The sequence below is a fragment of the Lepisma saccharinum genome, chromosome 1, assembly GCF_977018435.1.
Source record: "Lepisma saccharinum chromosome 1, izLepSacc3.1, whole genome shotgun sequence".
Lineage (NCBI taxonomy): Eukaryota > Metazoa > Arthropoda > Insecta > Zygentoma > Lepismatidae > Lepisma > Lepisma saccharinum.
Window position 1 is genome coordinate 99,786,870 of NC_139229.1, and position 19,146 is coordinate 99,806,015.

The following is a 19,146-nucleotide window of genomic DNA, read 5'->3' on the forward strand; positions in this document are numbered from 1 at the left end:
AATCAAAGGGTGTAAGGTCCGGAGACCTTGGCGGCCATGCAATTGGTCAATCGTTCGGTAAGTGCTGATAGCCTCCTGTCACCGACGCTCCTGCCACGCAGCGGTAAAGAAAAGTTTGATTAGATTAGATTTACTCGCATTTCGCATCTCATGTGCGAGCCATCGGCTGTGCGCAAACTTTACTACTCCTTCAATACAAGTCCTTAAATTCCTCCAGGGGAATAAAAATTAGTTCGTTCTAAGGGAGCAATGTTTGGACACCCACTCCTACTGCGAAAAATATATATTATGTAAAAAAGTTGCTACACAAACTTAGAGTATGGCGTGACGTTTGAGTCTGTTTAAATTTGTAATTACATACTTCGTACGTGGGCCTCCCCGATTGCGCAGTGGCAGCGTCGCCGACTTGTGATCAATGGGTCCCGGTTTGGATTCCCGGTTTAGGAACATAGTGACTCGGATCCCACTTTAAACTGTAAGTTCAGTCCCGATTAGCCTTACTGTGCACAAAGTGGACTTAAAACACGAAATCAATCAATCAATCAAACATACTTCGTACGTCCTTAGTTGTGCCACTTCAAAATCAGGGAGCTAATTTATGAAGACCATGTATATTAATAGACAATAAATTTTCCGCAGTGAAAGAGGGTGTTCAAACATTGACCCCCCCCCCTTCCCATTAAGACAAATTATTGACCTTCATAAATAATTACATTTAGGTTACTTTACTACGCTTTTCTGCCACTGTGGGCTAATCTGGAAGATGAGGATGAATGATGGTAAGATGAGATGAATGAATGACAATCACGAATACAAAAGGAGAGCACACAACAAAAGCCTCACGGAGGATTATACTGGCTGTGAGTCCAGACGCCAGAGCCTCGCTAGTCTGCAAAATGAGACAACTTGATAAACAATATAGTATTATATTGAAGTAAAGCATTTCATTGGGCAAGGAATATTGCAGCTTCGGTTATTTACAGTTTTATTTTTCAACAATTACATTACTATATGTTTACCTTAGAATTAGTTGACTGAAAGCAATGTGGCGTGGATTTCCGTGAAGTCTCCACCAGTTCGAGTTCAGATGAAGAATATGACTGATAGGCTTTCTTTTGGCTGAACATTTGTTCTAATTGCAGGCTAAACACAGTTATTTTCACCATTCAATGCCCTTTTCCATTGTATTTTTCACCGAGTCCACAGTAGTCTTGGGAGATTCTTTTACTCTTTCCATTTGTACACTTGAGACCTGGGAACTGCGAGGAGTCCTCTGCTGCGGAGATTGTAGCTATGTGTCGGGATGGCAGCCTTCCTGGCCTCTCTCTTCTCGGCCCTGACTTCGGCCGCCAATTCGAAATACGGCTTCCTCTGCTCTTTACTCATGGCCCACCACCTCTCGCTGGCCAACCTAGAGATCCCCACTATCCCTGTCATCTCTTTCCTCACCTCCGCACAGAAGATGACGAAGGGTTGCGAATAGCGGGGCTTCTCTTCGGCGCCCTTGCCCTGAGCAGGGCTCGAACCTCGAGATGCTTGGTTCTTGTCACCGTCCATGTTTTCTTCCTCAGGCATCAAAACTGCTGATTCTGGTTTCCTAGTGACGGGAATCTTAACAATAGCGTTAACGAGAGCTCATGATAAAGCAACAATAATGTTCCACGAGCTCCAACTAAGGAAGCAAGCGTTCTATCCTGAATTCAGGACCAATGTATTTATCTTACCTGAGAACGCAAATTTGTAATAATACAATCTAAGAGTCCCGGGTTCGATACCCGGTGGAGGCTCATACCCATACAACACACAAATATACAGGAGACATCTAATGGATATCTTCTAGATATTCGTGCCGAAGTTTTTGATATCCATTGAATATCCAGTAGACATCCATTCGATATCCCATGGATATCCATATGTCCGTCCAGGGGGCCGCCATAGGATATCCAGGAAGGATAAGTTTTGGACATTCTGTGGTTCATATTTGGACATTCTATGGATCATATTCGGACATATTTGACCATTTTCAGTAACAGCGATTGCAGCGCCTTGTATACCAACTCAGCTTCTAACTAGAACAAAGAAGGAAAAGATAATTTTGAGTTTTTCTTTTTTGCCACAAGAATGCAGCTGTGCCTTAATAATTCCATTGTAATAAACCTTTTTAATGTTGTAAATACATTATGGTCACCCTGTGTATTGTTAACAGCTAAACTATACCAAAGAGGAGACATCATTAATGTCAACCTCACTTACACGTGCATCCCGGTAACTGCAATGTTGCAGGCCAACGAGAATCTGGCGTCTGAATCTACAGCCAGCACACTTCTCTGTAGGGCTGTGTGCTGTCCTGTGTTTTGTCCTTACATGTGCTGAGTGCCCCTTCACAGCCTCTAAGGAGATTTTGACCCTCAGACACAGGTGTTGATTTTAGTTACAATAAGGGGCTGGACCCCGTATAATGTGACGGGTGTTGACGCACCTAAAAATGCAATTTCAATCAATCAATATTCCAAAGAGAAAGATCAATGTGTGAAATTGGGGTGGTTGTTGGGGGGGGGGGAGCGATGAAGTTAAGGATGTGAGGATGAAGTGATTTGAGAATTATAACTGAAAAAGCGAACTGGGACTGATTTGATTTATTTTACTTCGCTTTCTGCCACTTTTGGCTAAACGCAAAGATGAGGATGAGTGATGACTAGAGGCACATATTTTTGGTAAATAAAAAGGCAAAATTTCGGTACAAAAACTGGGTCAATTTCGGGTTCAAAAGCGGTAAATAAAATAAAATATCGGTGTTATAGCGGTGAAAAAATGGATGAAAAGTGGTATATAAAAAGACATATTGGTTTTAAAATTGTGAAAATAATCCTAAATTTGATTTAAAAACTACACTTATTCCACAGAATTAACATTTCACTTCTAATAGCACATTTATGTAGTTATCAGAGTATTAAGTTTATTTCTGTGTAAAGGAGTCCATTTTTGCTTCTCCAATATTAACAGCAGAATTAATCAATTTTCCGGGAATTGCATAACTCTCAGGATAATTCAGACCTCGGAAGGTGTCGCATCGGTGAATAAACCCTGAATTTCGTGTTTAAGAGTTAATTTCGCTTTTTGCAGTTCATTTCGCATTATTTCGTGACAAAATATGGTCACAAAATGCACCTCACACCTTTCAAAAACATGAAAAATTAACACTACAATGTGTTTTTTCAAATTTCGTTTTTTCGTCAAAAACGAAATATGCATGCCCCTAGTGATGACATGATGAAACTGATGAAGGGACACCCATTCCCAAGCCTGTATTCGAACCCGAGACTCCTGGCGTTGAAGCGCGCTGTGCTAACCACTAAGCCACGGAGGTCGGCAGACAGATTTTGGAGATCAGTGTTCACCAAGGACTGTCGTGCCAGCTAGAGAGAAATTTTGAATTTGAAGCAATCATTGTCATGATATCTTGAAGCGTGTATAGCCCGAATGGGTATAAAATAAGGGGTTATCACTGTTGACACTATTTAAGGGGAAAATGCAAATGACAGGACATAGAATGATGACAGTCAAAGGAGAGACTCTTGAGAGTTACTAGAAAAAAGTGAGAGGTAGAAAGTACATACTTCTAAACGAGATTCATTTACCATAAGGAACCTAGCTGTCGTGCCGCCTCGCAGGTGTTCAAAGGGGCTTTCCTCGTCTTCTCTGACCTTGAGGTCAACAGCTAGGCCCCATTTCTCGACTTTCCAGCGTTCGCGTGTCATTTGTTTTATGCTGTTCTCACGTGCTTTTGTTTCCTCATCGCTCGGTAATGATCTATGAGCATGTTTCATGGAAGTGCCGTGAGATATGACCTGCTGTACAGTTATTTCTGCCACGCCATTTAAAGAATAAAGTGCCCGAAAGAATTTTCAATTGGCTTAATATGAATTACATTCCCCCGTTACGATGCATTACGAACAATGTGTCCTTTTTTCGCAATTGTTTTTTTTTTAAAAAAAAAAAAAGAATGAGGTACTTAATTGTGGTGACGTGAGTAATTAATTTGAAAGTGTTATGCAATATTTCGCAGAATTCCTTTTTGTAGTCTCTTGCTGTAGGGCTCTAAAGCTGTGGGTCTCGGTTTCAAACCCTTGGGCCGACCTCCGTGACGGAATTGTTAGCACGATACCAGGAATCCAGAGTTCGAATTCCGGACTTGGCATGAGCGTTCTTTGTAAGCGTTCCTCATTATATTTCATCTTTATCAGGACTCATCCTCATCACCCACGTATCCGGGAGAAGTTCAAAACATCCTATCTTCTTTGCCTTAAAATCGCGCAAATGGTCCTGACGAAATATCTTTTGTTTTCCTCAAAAACACTGCTTCTTCTCTCGCAATTCCCTTCTCTATTTTATTAAACAGATGCTTCAATGAGGCAACATTCCCGGATTCACGGAAAAAGGCTAATGTGGTACCGTTATATAAATCTGGCGACAAGGATGCTGTTGCTTCTTATAGACCCATTTCCTTTCTTTCACCACTTTCTATCGCCTTTGAAAAAATAATAAAGGACCGACTTTACAAATTCATCTCTCCATACATAGATACAGCACAGCACGGCTTCTTACCAGGCAGCTCCTGCTTAACTAACTTGAGCATCGTATTATGTGACGCTATCAACTGTATATCTGAAAACTCTCAACTGGATGTAATATATCTTGATTTCTCCAAAGCCTTCGACTCTATAAACCACAACTACCTCCTACATAAATTATCTCATCGTTTTAATATTCATGGGAAATTTCTCTCTCTGCTCAAACACTACCTCCGAAACAGACAACAAAAGGTTGTACTTTCCGGAACCTCTTCCTCTTATCGATGTGTATCTTCTGGTGTACTCCAAGGCAGTGTTCTTGGACCTCTTCTCTTCATCGTCCACCTTGATGATCTTCCAGAATATATCTCTGACTCTTGTAAAAACCTTCTTTTGTTCGCCGATGATTGCAAAGTATACAGTAAAATATCAAATTTAAATGGCATGGCACTTAGATTCCCTAATAAAGTGGTGTGCAATATGGAACCTGAAACTTAATCCTCTGAAATGTACCACCATAAAAATACTTTTAATACGCAATATTTCATAGAAAATAATTGCGTTCAAAGGGTTGCCGCACAGAAGGACTTAGGCGTCATATTTGATGAGAAACTCACCTTTTCTGACCACATATCTACAGTCACTAAGGGTTCCATGCGTAGGCTGGGTCTCCTCTATCGTTTTACTGAAATAAACAACCTGTCTGTTCTCGGCACTTTTTACAAATCTTTCGTTTCACCAAAACTTGAATACTGTTCTCCGATCTGGTCTATGGCATGCACCTCAAAATTAGATCGACTAAATTCTGTTCTAAATTTCTTCCTGGGCATTGTTCACCACCGAATTCCATCCACAAAACATTTACAAAAGCCCATCCTTCTGAAAATGCTCATGATAGACACATACTTGCAGACCATATTTTCCTCCATAAAATAACCAATGGGAAGTGATCGCCTTCTTCAAGAAATTCGCTTTCGAGTTCCGTCCCGCACCGCAAGGAGCTGATCACTTCACCCCCTCTCACGACCGGATCAAGAAAGTGTGGGGCGTTACCCCTACACACCCTATACGCCTTCATGGCGTGGTGCTAAACACAGGGGAGCACTTTACCAAAAGGAGCACTCAGCTTTTCACATATCAGAAACCCAGATTAAGCCTAATACAGCGTTCTCTCTTCCACAGACTACCCGGCCAATACAACACTCTACCAAACCAAGTCGATAGTTTTAAAAAGCTACTGTGTAACAACATGTAATCCACTTTATCTCATTTGTATGTATTTTAGTTTATATTATTATGCTTTATTGTTACTTCCATTGTTATTTTTTGTTATTTCCATTGTTATTACATTCCAATGTAAAATGGCCAAAGCTGTATTTGGAATTCTCTGGTAAATAAATAAATAAAAGCGAAGTAAAATGAACCAAATCAATCAATCAACATGGACCGCAGGATTTTTTCCAGGGAGGGCAAAGGAGGCATAATTCCCCCCTAATAGTGATGCCTTCTCAAAAAAAACATTGTTTCAGTCTGAAAGTACCATGTTCCTTCAACACACTTATAACAATTAACATAAATTACTCTGACTAAAATGAAATATATATATATATATATATATATATATATATATATATACTTTTTAGGTGGACATTCATTTTCCAGGGGGACCGTGCCCCTCCCTTGCCATCCCTTCCGGACGTTCATGCAAATCAATTAATCCAAGTCCCTGAGCAGCAGTGGGGTCTGTGGCGGACTTCATGTGATTTTTGTGGGGGGAGGATATGTGTGAACTTTACACACACACACACACACACACACACACACACACACACACACACACACACGCACGCACGCACGGATTATATTACTTTGGATTCAAAAATATTCAATGCATATAAACAACGTTTGAGGTGGAATTTCGAAGTTTGTTTTCAAGTCTATTTTATGCACAGATAGGCTAACCAGGACTGAACCTACAGTTTAAAGTGGGATCCGAACCACTATGTGCCCCCACCGCGGGTGTCAAACCCGGAAACTCTTGTTTACAATGATACAACGTTAACACTGCGCCATCGGGATGGTCCACGCTTGAGGTGGAAACTGTTAAGTCGGAGACATTTGATCAACCCTTGGAGAGGTTTAACGTGGTGAAAATAAGATAGGTGGGAGATGGGTTCGGTGCGGGGTACACCCAGCTGCTAACACGTCGTGAAAATCGGTTTCTCAAAAAAGCTGATAGCACCAAACTTAACCTTCGTATTATAAGTGTGCATTATTTTCACCGAATTCTAATGATGCTTACGTTGTTAGGTTAGGAGGCCAGGCTTATGGCTGTTAGCAACCCATTTTCGCGACGTGCTAGCAGCTGGGTGTACCCCGCACCCGACCCGCTGGGAGATACTTTGAGTCAGTTTACAATAAGTGCAAGAATCATAAAATATGTGGTTTATTTGTGGCAAATCTTGAGAAACCTTAAGAAACTTGTATTAAAAGAATATTAAATTGCGAAGATGAGAATGAATGATGATTAGATGAAAATCAATGAAAGGACAATCACGAGGAAGCATGGACAGAACAGAACAGAACACAAGGTCCACTAGAGATTTTAATATTGACGCCAGAGCCTCGTTAGTCTGCAAAATGCATTGGTGCACCACGTGGAAGAGAGGTTGACACTCGGGTGTCTTCAGAAAGACACCACCACTCATTACAGCCCATAACATAAGCAGGGAAATAAAGCTAACATCATACTTCGCTTTGGTTCTGGGTTCGAATCCCGGCCTGAACGTGAGTATTCTTTGTGGTGTAACTTCATCATATCATCACTCATCGTCATCGTCGCAATTAGCTAAAAGAGGCATAAAAGCGACGCTAAATCACAAAAATTGCGCTGCTGCAGTAAACAAGCTCCAACTCCTGCATTCTTATAATTATGATCTTTACGACTTGCCGTTCTAGGTGTGAAAAGTGCAGTGTTATTGCATTGAAGGAACAAAACAAACATAATGCGATTTTAAACGGTTGCTGTGTTGAATTCTAGATTCTGCATGCAGAAGCAACCTGCTTGCCTCTTTCTTTTGCCACCGGTGGGCGTTGCTTGCTTTCCTGTTGCACAGGTTCGACAGGTGCCGGTATTCGTTTCCGTATATAGATTTCGACCTCAATGACCTGCAGCTCTCCAAGACCCCGTTCCCGAGTTTTCACCCACAGAGCTTCAGAGTGGCAGTCAGCGGTCGAAAGAACACACCAGCGGGCCTCCGTGGCGGAGTGGTTAGCACTAGGGACGGTCAAATCCGGAAAAAAATTCACATAATTTTCTATCTGTTTTTCAAATGTCTGGGTATCGGATATTCTGATACCCGGATTTACGGATTATCCGAATGTGCTTATTATCCGGACAATTTTATCGTTTATCAGTTTTATAGGCTACAGGGCTACGCATATCCTTTTATTCGTCATTATCGTATTTCACTGTGCGAATGTTTTACAAATACTTCATCAAATCTTTTCTATGCGAATTATCCTTATATTCGGATTATCCATACTATCCGGATATTCGCATTATCCGAATATCCGTACCATCTTGATATTCGGATTATCCGGATATACCTATGTAGCATCCGGATATTCGAGTTTTCTTAAATTCCGATTATCTGGATATCGTAATTCTCCGGATATTCGGATTATATGGCTATCCGAATTATTCGGGTATTAGAATTATCCGTTGCATCCAAAACAGTTTCGGATAACTTTGAAATCCAGATATCAGTCTTGTGGCCATCCCTAGTTACCACATCGCGCTACGACGCCAGGCGGCCCGCGTTCGAATCCCGGAATGAGCATGGGCATTCTTTGGGATTGTTCCTTAATTAATTTCATCATATCATCACTCATCGTAGCGATTAGCTAAAAGTGGCAGAAAAGATAAGTAAAATAAATCCAACCAACCAATCAGTCAAGCCGTGTTTCATCCATGCGCGACGTCACAAAGGAAATGAAGAAATTGCTGGTGATAAAACCCAGTAGCCGAATTGGATTGTACTTGTTTTCTGCAACTTCCTGTCAATCGCGACGATGAGGATGAATGGTGATTATGCCTTAGGTCTGATTTTTGCTCAGATGACGTAATCGAGACTGGATGTACAGTTTAAAGTGCGATTCATACAACTGTGCCACCGGGTATCGAAACAGGGACCCTTTGATTTCAAGCCGACAGGGTTAGCACTACGATATCCGTGAGGCCCACATCTTGATGATAATCAACTGAAATTGTTGAAGGGACATTCGTAAAGAAACCTTCGTGCCCAGACCATAATCTAGAATTTTTTGGTGGCTAGCTCATGACCCCGAAAACAGGCCTGTGCCTTTTTTGTGAGTGTCCCTTCATCAATTTCATCATATCATCACTCATTCTCATCGTTGCGATTAGCCAAAAGTGTCAGTAAAGCGACGTAAAATAACCTAATTCAATGAATCAATCTGAATGTTAGGGACAGTGGTTCTTTACAAGCCTGCAATGTTAGACTTTCAGTATCCATTTTCTTCTGTCGCATACAAATGTATATCTGCTCCAACACTAAGAGAGCGCCTGGCATCAAACCACAATCCTGCCTAAGGCGCCAAAATATCTAGCTGCGGAGCTGCCTTTTTTATAATAATAATAATAATTGTTCGAGTCAAGGTGTATTTCGTGCATCTACCTTTGGCTTAAACTTCAGACACAATGTTTGTGACAGTTTCTTGTATCCATGGCCGTGGCCCGTATGTTATTTTCAACAATAACTAACTACATAAGAGGAAATGCTAACAATGTCTACAGAAGCCGTGGAGGATTTGTCCGTTGGAGGAAAAGCAACTTTCCTTTCTTTTCTGTATGAAATCGTAACCAAAAGCTTGATTGTTCATATTTTGGTCTGAGATCTTCAGATCTGTAGAGTTTTATTTTCCCGGTTCACATTGTCACATATACTAAATTTGAATCAAGAGAAAGCTTAATTTCGAGCTTTATTATTAGTATTATTATTTCGAAGGTTTAAATACCCCCAGAAAAGAAATAAAAATAATATTATGTACAAATAAAAATCAATTTTATTTTAAATTTATTACTATTATTATGTAAATGGGAAGACTGCTACAGGATTCATTTTTTTTTTTTACAGTCAGCATACTGAAATGCACAGTTATTGCATTTTGTTATAAACTAATAAATGACTTGTTCAAGAAAAGGCGTTAAAAGTTAGGGGGAAATTGTACTCGTAAAGTTTGTCGTGTGACCTCTCACAAATTTTGAATACTGTGGAACAATTTATTCTGTAAATTAAATAATAGTATATTAAAATATAACCTGGTTTCTGCATGTTTCATTATTTTTTCGATCTAGTGCATTTTTCACTTTGGTTATTCTGATTAAATATTAAGTAAATGAACTTTATTTCTGTTATTAACAATAACAACCTTTCCGCTTTTTGTAACTTGAAATGAACGATTCAGATTTACAGAGGGTCGACGGACGCCCATGATGCAAACAATAAACAAAGAAATTAGGTCTGCATGATGCCATACATTAACTAACCTTGTTCTTATCTGCTTTCGAGGTCAACAATGTGCTCTTCCTAATAACAGCATTACCACTTGTCGCTGTTTGTGATGTAACAAACAATTATTGAGAAACACTGCAAACAAAATATGTGCTGACAAAAGACGCGCTTTGCTTGTTCATTCAGCTGCCCTTGCAGAACTGCCATGTCATATAATCTGTATGTTTACTGAGCGTCTGCAAGGATAACAGTCATTGGAATAAGGACAATTATTCTTTCAGTTCTATTTATAAACGAGAATTTTAGTAATTTTGACCAAATCGGCCACATTTGGTTTAGAATTTGGAAATCATTTAGTCAAAATTTCCAACTAGGAAATTTTTGATTGTCTATCTAGTGGTTTTTTCCCCCTTTTTGTTTTGTTTGTTCATTCGTATTGCATTATTCAATAACAACTCATGTAGGGTTGAAATGTGGAGAACTCACATAATTATCATTAATTTCTCCTTTTTCTGTTTTCTTTCTTTTTTCTAAATTTTTGCATTCCTCCTACTTTTGATTATTTCCTCTTGCTTCCTTTCTTTTATTTTTATTATCTCTTCTCCGTTTTCTGTTTCATTTTGTCCTATACTCTTCTCTCTCTCTCTCTCTCTCTCTCTGCTTTTCTTAAAACATGCAACATATGGAATTATGAAATTGCTAATACAAAAGAAGTCAAAAGAAAAATAATGGTGCAGATATTCAGTTGAAAAATATTTCAAATCGGCGGGAAAAATATATTTATATCTCTATAGTTTTAAGAGTTCAAATGTTGTACTTTGGTCAGTTTTCCGTCATGAACTCTGTCATCTTCTTTCCAGTTACGGAAGTTGAGGGACAGCGATCGACTCCAGGCTCCTTTGAAGCAGAAGAACAGACAGTTCCTCTCGAGAAACGTTGAGCTCAGCGCCAAGAACAGACAGCTGCAGGCCGTCATGAGACAACTCCGCCAAGATAACTCTCGGCTGGTAAGTACAAAGAATCTCATTTTCAAATACTTTTTTTTTCGCGGGAATAACACTCCCAAGGTCTGCCCTTTGAAACTAAACAGTGGCGTTAAATCAAGATTTAAATCATTTCAAATAAATATAATTTATAGAATAATTTACATAAGGATTTTGTAGACATCGGAATCACTTTTGTTGAACGTACATTAATCTCGTAATCATTTAATGGCGTTTATTAGGCTCTAAAGAGGAAAAGAAATTAAACAAAATATATATACTGATTTGGTGAAGCTGATACGAAAGGAAATGTGATATATAAACTGTAAACATACTTAAATTTATCTTGATTTAAAATTCAATATTTTTTACAGGCATAAATAGCAAACATTTTGTGTAGAAAAATATAGAAAATACTAATCATGTTAAACTTTAAATAGTGTCATTATCATTAAACCATAAATAAACATGGCAGTTGATATTTTGCAATGTAACATTTAAAAAATTGCCAAAATTCAGCTAGAGTACATTGAGAATGTTTTGTTTTCACTGGAAGAAAAGTTGCTGAAATTATTATACTTTTGTTAACACACTTAACAACTATTTCCATAGTAGGTTCATATGTACAGTATCAGAAATAGAAAAATGTATATTTACAGATTTCTTTTATTTGCTGTAATCAAACTGTTCAAATATTCTACAGGGCCGTTTACTAGAAAAAGCCTATATATAAAAAAATGTATATGGAGTCAAAAACCAGGCAAGCAATTTTAAGTTGTTTTTTTTTTAAATCCAAAAATCATGATTTTTATTCTCCCAGTCTTGAAGTGTGCAAAGTCTCATATTTTTGTTATCAAATGCTTCCCTTTCTAATTAGGAACAGTTCGTTCGTATATCATTCGAGATGACAAGCGGGAGATATACGGAATATGTCTTTTGGAGAACAGTCCCCCGCTCGTAAATTGTTATAACTTTCACTTCATAATGTCAAAAGTACAATGCTCCCATAACAGTGTTAACATCTGCACGCGAAGCTATTGGCTGGGGCGTTCGGAATGCTGCTTGTGTCCCAAATTGGTCACCGCCATGAATGGACCTGACCTGGATATCCGATACAGTGTGTCTGCGAGGGTGTTGGAACATATTATCACTCACGCCGGTGCATGCAATGTGAGGTAGAAACATGTCTCTAATAGGCGTGTCGGCAAACGTACAATGTGTGTGTGCAAGAGCAAATGATGTATGGGATCGCTCATTATGTGTTCGTCTACAATGCAAAACATTAATTTAATCGCAAAATTCTTGTGTACAGGGCGTCTCTTGTATTGTTAAACCATTGTAACAGGTCCTTAGAAGTATCCATGGTGGCATTTGATGGGGATGAGGGGTAGTTCTCTCTAGATCCTGCAGTCCCCCCCCCCCTCTCTCTCTCTCTAGTAGTCCGGGAATTTGTACAGTGTGATGCATAAGTATTAACAAGCAAATTGCCCATCACCACGTTCATTCTTTTTGTTTTGCGTAATGATGGGAACAAAAGCTGTAAACAAGCTGCTGACTATCTCTTCACCAGTATACGTAAAACTACATTCATTAAAAACGCGTAGGATGCAAAAAAAAAAAATACTGAAAATTGTCATGGACAATTTGCCAAGCAACTCTTGTGCATCCGACTGTACAAATAATATACCTATGCTTCAGAAGTAGTACTGTAGCGCAAGCAGGAGTTCCCACGGGAGGAGGGGGGGATGATAATGGCACCATCAAAATTTGGGAGGATTTTTTCCGTAAAATAATATAAAATTCAACATGTATATATTTTTTCTAAAATATGTGTAAAAATAAAAGGTTACACCATGATGCAATATGTGGCAGGTGAGGGGGTCAGAATATATTTCCTTAGTAATTAATTTAATTGGTTCCAACTCACTTTTGCTACTAGGTGCACCGTAATCCGTTTGATAAAGAAAGGAAGAATTTAAAAGGGAAGGGTGGACCAAGTGAAGTGTTCATGAAAGATAAAAGTTACTTTCAGTAATACGATAGTCGAATTAAATATTTTGTGGAGATTGAGATGATCTAGGGGCAAAGCGTCATTGGCCTTGGGGGAGGGGGCCATCCATGAGCTCAAGCACGGTCTGGAGGGGAGCTACAGCTCCGTCCTCCACTGGGGGAAGAAAGTGCTTTGAAAAGAACATCTTGACCATGCAATAAAATGAAAAGACACAGTAGGCTATAATGCGTATTAAGAAAATCGCAAGTTACATACGGCACTTGTGTCTCAAGATAAATCTTATGCGCCTTCCCGGTAAAAATGCAGATGTCTTGCATGTACTTTAATATGACAAGTAGAGGGACGTAGCTTCAAATTATATCAGAAATCACGAATCAGTGGACTGATAATGGGTGGGAGTGGGGGAGAAGAGAACGCGAACAATGTAACAATACCACTTTGAAATTGAACTTGAAATTGTATTCTTAAATAGGAAAAAAAGGTGACTGAAACTGGTTCAGATTAAAGCACACACAATCGGTAGCTTTGCGCGACGAAGATTTATTCCAGATAAATCTATGTATGCAGAAGAACAATAATTTTGCAGTGATTGTATGATCTGTCGTGCGATGGTTATTTTCTGCCAGGCTTGCTCTGTATTCATGCTCTGTTTGGTTCCCCTGATGATGAATTGCAGCACGCCCCCGCGGATAGAATGAATAGAAGATGATAACGCTTTGGAACCAGTGAGAGTTCCATTGTTGTTCCTTTCGTCTTGGCTGGTTCTAAACTGCCAGATAATTGGCGGGATTGTTACAGACGTGCGAACAAACGTTTCTCTTCAAGTAGCGGCTATTTTTGGCATTTCTCTTATTTTCGGCCACTTTTCTGCTACTTTGTCTTCGATTTAAGAAAATTGTAGTTTGCTAGTCTATAAGTACACAGAATTTCACATGAAATAAGTATTGAAGCTTTCCTGACGACGAATTATGAATAGATTCTCTCGTGCTATCGACAAGGTCAGTTTTGGAAAGGTTTCCGAACTTTCGTGAGCTAACGTCACACTCATCTTCAGGGCAGAAGCACTAGAAGCGAGTTCTGGAAAGTTTCCGAACTTTAAAGAGCTATCGCCACTCCCATCTTCAGGGTTGACGTGGGTTCTGGAAAGGTTACTGATCTTTCGAGAGTAACCCCACTCTCACCTTTAGGGTAGAAGCGAGTTCTGGAAAGGTTTCAGAGTTTTCGAGAGCTAACGCCACTCTCATCTTCAGGCTAGAAGCGAGTTCTGGAAAGGTTTCCATGTTTACATTTATAACTTAGTGCTAGAAGTAGGTATCTGTTGAGTTTCAAATTCTTGCTCATAGAGACAATACTATGTTTGTGCTCCAATAGCTAATCAGTGACGTGCCCAGGATTTTCGTTACGTATAATTTTTTCTAGTGGTCAGCCCTCCTTTTGCCATCTTTTCCTGCCATTGGCGTTCTTCTTTTTAGGAAGACTGGGCCAAAGGGTTGGGTTATACAGTGGCGTACGCAAGGGGGGGGGGTTACGGGGTTTAACCCCCCCCCCCTTGAGCTTGTGAAATATTATGAAAAATGCCGTGGAAAAAATTTCAATGGCCAATTTACCACAGTCAAAGATCTGGGACAATACTATTACTACATCTACTACTACCACCACTAATAATAATAATAATAATTTGAATTATTATTTCCATGTAGCATGGAGAAAAGCACAGCATTCCAAGCACACGCGTCTTTCAGAGTGATGCCTTGCCTTGAAAGTTAAATATGAGGGTAACTACGATTTAAAAGAGAAATAAAATGTTTTGTATTTCAGTTGCAACAATGTTCAATACTCTGGTGTACGCAGTTTTTTTTGGGGGGAGGGACCGGAATAGTAAATGTGGATAACACATGGTTTCGTTTTGGAGGGCAGGATGCATAATAAAATATTTCGTATTTTTGGAGCTTTTCAGTCTATTAAAATTGTGTTCAAAGACAAAAATGGTAATCGGGACTCACTTTAAAAGAGGTTTCGTATTTACACATTTTGATTTTTTAAAGTTCTTAACGGATGTTTATTTGAAAATTCTGATTTTCTCAAAATTTTGGTAGGGGCTGTAGCATCATCGGTAGAGGCATGCATATTTCGTTTTTGACAAAAAGAAAACGAAATTTGAAATAACACATTGCAATGTTAATTGTTAAGGTTTCTGAAGGGTGTGAGGTGCATTTTCCTACCCTGTTTTGTCACGAAATGATGCGAAATGAACTGTAAAATGCGAAATAGACTCTTAAACACGAAATTTACCGTTTATATACCTACGCGACACTTTCTGAAGTCTGAAGTATCCTGTGTGTTATGCAATTCACGGAAGATTGATTAATTTTCGCTGTAAATATTTGAAAAGTAAAAATGGACTCCTCTATACAGGAATAAACTTAATATTCTGGTAATGATTTAATGTGCTATTAGAAGGGATATGTTTATTTTGTGTAATAGTGCAGTTTTTAAATCGGGATTATATTCACATTTTTAAAACCAAAATGTAATTTTATATACCGCTTTTTCACCGCTATAACAGCGAAATTTCATTTTATTTACAGCTTTTGAACCCGAAATTGACTCTGTTTTTATACTGAAATTTTGCTTTTTTATTTACCAAAAGTATGTGCCTCTAACCATCGGCCATGCCTCTACGTACGCCAGTGTTCAACGAACATGTCTTTTTTTTGTGTGAACAATGAGAATTAACTAAAGAAAGTTCTTGGTTCGTTGTTAGAGGCTAATGTATAGACGAAGGCTAGGCGGACAAGAATACAGTCACCAGTCTGCCTTCCCATTGTATTATTTACCGCAGCACGTTTGAATGTCTCTCTTTAAAATGTCTCACCTTGTTGACTAGACAATTATTCAAACGACAATAAGCTTAACTATTGGAAAATGTTTTGTTGGTAAGAACAGTGAGACAATCCAGATGTGAATTATCGGGGACATTTATGCGGGGAAGAAACTGGAGAAATTTCAACCAATTTCGGGAATCGAATCCGGATCTCCCGCGTAATTGCCAGATGCTCTACCGACCAGACCACCGCAGCTTCTTGGATGAGTTCCATACTTTAATTATTTCAATTTATTTTAATATATTTTCTTGTTTTATGGATTTTCTTCACCCTTAAAATGTCTCACCTCGTTGACCAGACAAAAAACAAAAACAAAAACAAAAAAAATGCTCCCAGGATTTGATAAAAATTGAATGATTAGAAAGTAATTTCTTTCTATTGTTTTCGTAAATGGTATATTTATGTAGATCTCTACTACATAATAGTAGTAGTGGTATTAGTAGTATTATTAGTAGTAATTCAGCTAATTAATTAACTATAAGTATTATTAATTAATTGTGATTATTATTATTTAATTAAAGTATAATAAATCAAAGGTAATGTGAATTTGGAGAAAGTTTTAGAAATAACCCCCCCCCCCTTGACGAAATCCTGCGTACGCTACTGGGGTTATAAACCCCATCAACCCCTCCTTGGGCACACCACTGAGCTAAACATAGTACTACTGACGTTATCTAAATGTTCCTTTTTCTCAAAACTGTCTTGAATGGAGTTATGCCAGTTGTGCTCTGAACCACTCACATCGTCACCCATCCTCATCTTCGCGATTAGCCGAAATGGCAGAAGAAAAGCGAAGTAAAATAAAACAAATCAACCAACAAAGAGAGTGTCAGTGAGAAGTGACACTTTTTAAGTGGCTGTAGAGGCTAACAAAACGGCCACAGAAGTTATACGGTTGATTAAAATGTGAGGCTTCTCGATGAAATAGGGTGACCAGACATCCTCTTTTATCCGGACATGTCCTCCTTTTTAGGTATCTGTCCGGCGTCCGGGCGGATTTTTTAGAAATCGGTAAATGTCCTCCTTTTTTTGGATCGAGTATAGCATCGACCATAGCAAATGTGCTGCATAGAGAACACATAACGATCTTCATTTAAGGCATATCACTTGAGGCGCGTTAAGTATTCCAGCAATGCTCACCTAGCATCGGGGAGCTAGTGTTGCCCACGGGACGAGACGGGACAGGCTTTTAAAAATTCGAGACGAGACGAGATTGATCATGTGTCCCGAGACAAACGAATATTTTCGAGACGAGACAGCATTTCACAGCATTTCCACAAGACGAGACAGGCCAAAGTCTCGTCTCGTGGGCAACACTACGGGGAGCTGAACACGATCACTTTCCCAGCTGAGTCATTAGTAGGGTGCGGATTTATAGGCACTACAAACCTCTGAAATAGGCAGTCAAATAGGCACCAAAATGATAAAAATAGGCACTTAAAACACTATAAATTTAGAAAAGGTAACAAAATAGGCACCCTAAAATTTTAAAAAGATATTAAAACAGACAATGAATGTGAACTTATTTCAATTCTCTTTTTACAATGCACAGTTATACTGTATTAGCACTTTAGTTTATCCATAAAAGTGGGCTAACGATTAACAAACTATTTATACTCTCTTGATCGAAATTCACATTTGCGGGGAATCGTCAATTAAAGTAATACTCACAAGAAGAGCTTGTGCTAAAGACTGCGAATTTAAACAGTTGATGAAAAAACAATTTGCACCATTGTAAGAAAAATAATATTTTAAACAATGTTCCAATTGAGACCCTCAAATATATCGAATACCAGATTTCAGTCAGTACAACATAAACAAAGCCTTCCATCCTTCAATGTAGGGAAAGCCAAAGGAACGTAAAAAAAGCTGAAATATGCAAAAAATTGCAGAAGAGCCATTTTCTAGCACGATAAAGTAAAATAGGAATTTATAAGCACTATAAAGATGCGTTTTCGTACTAGAAACACCATGAAGCGAACTTTAGACATTAAAGCCTATGTTTTACTACAAAGGAATAGAAAAGGCAAATAGGCAAAATTCCGCACCCTAGTCATTAGAATTATTCTAACCCATTGCTTCGCCCTCTGAAATGGCTGGAACGCACGTAGTCTGTGCAGTTCCTTTTCAATTGATCGATTTGGTTTATTTTACTTCGCTTTTCTGCCACTTTTAGCTAATCGCGAAGATGAGGATGAGCGATGATATGATGATTTTGATGAAGGGGCACTCACAAAGAACACTCATGCCCAGGCTGGGATTCGAAACCGGGACCGCTGGCGTTGTGGCGCGATACGCTAACCACTCCGCTACGGAGATCGGCCAGTTCCTTTTCGAGTTACACATACACGATACAGAAACACATAGTGAGAATTTTGATTATTAAGTCCTATTTACTTTCATGAAATAACGATTGGTTTTGTTTGATTTGGTGTTTTAAGTCCACTTTGTGCACAGTAAGGCTAATCGGGACTGGACCTACAGTTTATAGTGGGATCCGAACCACTCTCCTCTAGGGGGGACCCCTAGATTACAAGGCAGCGACGCTACCACTGCGCCATCGGGGAGGCCCCATGATATAGCGTAGCGAAAGTGTAAATTCAACAATGATCTTGGAAGAAAATATCCAGCTTTTAAAGGACGGAAAAAATGAATATGAGATAAAGCGTAAGGTGGCTGTCATTTTCCCCTGCTGTTGAAAGAGTGCTAGAAATGTTCTTGGCATTAAAATCATATTTCTTTATCCAATCTAAACTATCCAAAATTTTAATTCGGTTTTTGGAAATAAGTTAAAGCGAATCTTACTTGTTACATTTGCATTCACTTGTGGGGATATTTCATTCTAATATCCAAGAATTAGAAAAGGAGTAAAATTCTGTGCTTCAAATTGTAGATATTCTTTGTCATTTGTTTAATAATAGATTAGAAGATTCTTTCTTGGATTAAAGGTAAGAGGTAAAAAGGTAAAGTATTCCCCTGTGCTTAGCACCACGCCATGCAGGCGTATAGGGGGTGGGAGGGTAACGCCCCCCACTTTCTTGATCCGGTCGTGAGTGGGGGTGATGTGATCAAGACCATACCCCTGACCGCCTTTACCCCCCAGGGTTTCCCCCAGGTACCCATGTTATTCGACGCTGGGTGGGCGGAAGTTATTGAAAG

At 39.1% G+C, this 19,146-nt stretch overlaps 1 protein-coding gene across 10 annotated transcripts in view; it reads left to right on the top strand.

Annotated features, from left to right (window-relative positions):
* Nucleotides 1-19,146, top strand: part of LOC145998714 (uncharacterized) — a 372,904-nt gene that overhangs the window by 293,241 nt on the left and 60,517 nt on the right. For all 10 annotated transcript variants that reach the window (XR_014443344.1, XM_083135223.1, XM_083135230.1 and 7 more), the window contains one exon: nucleotides 10,969-11,115. Coding sequence is in view for 9 of the 10 variants with exons in the window: in XM_083135223.1 (XP_082991349.1) it covers nucleotides 10,969-11,115 (147 nt within the window). In the remaining variant the exon portion in view is untranslated. The remainder of the gene's footprint in view (nucleotides 1-10,968; nucleotides 11,116-19,146) is intronic.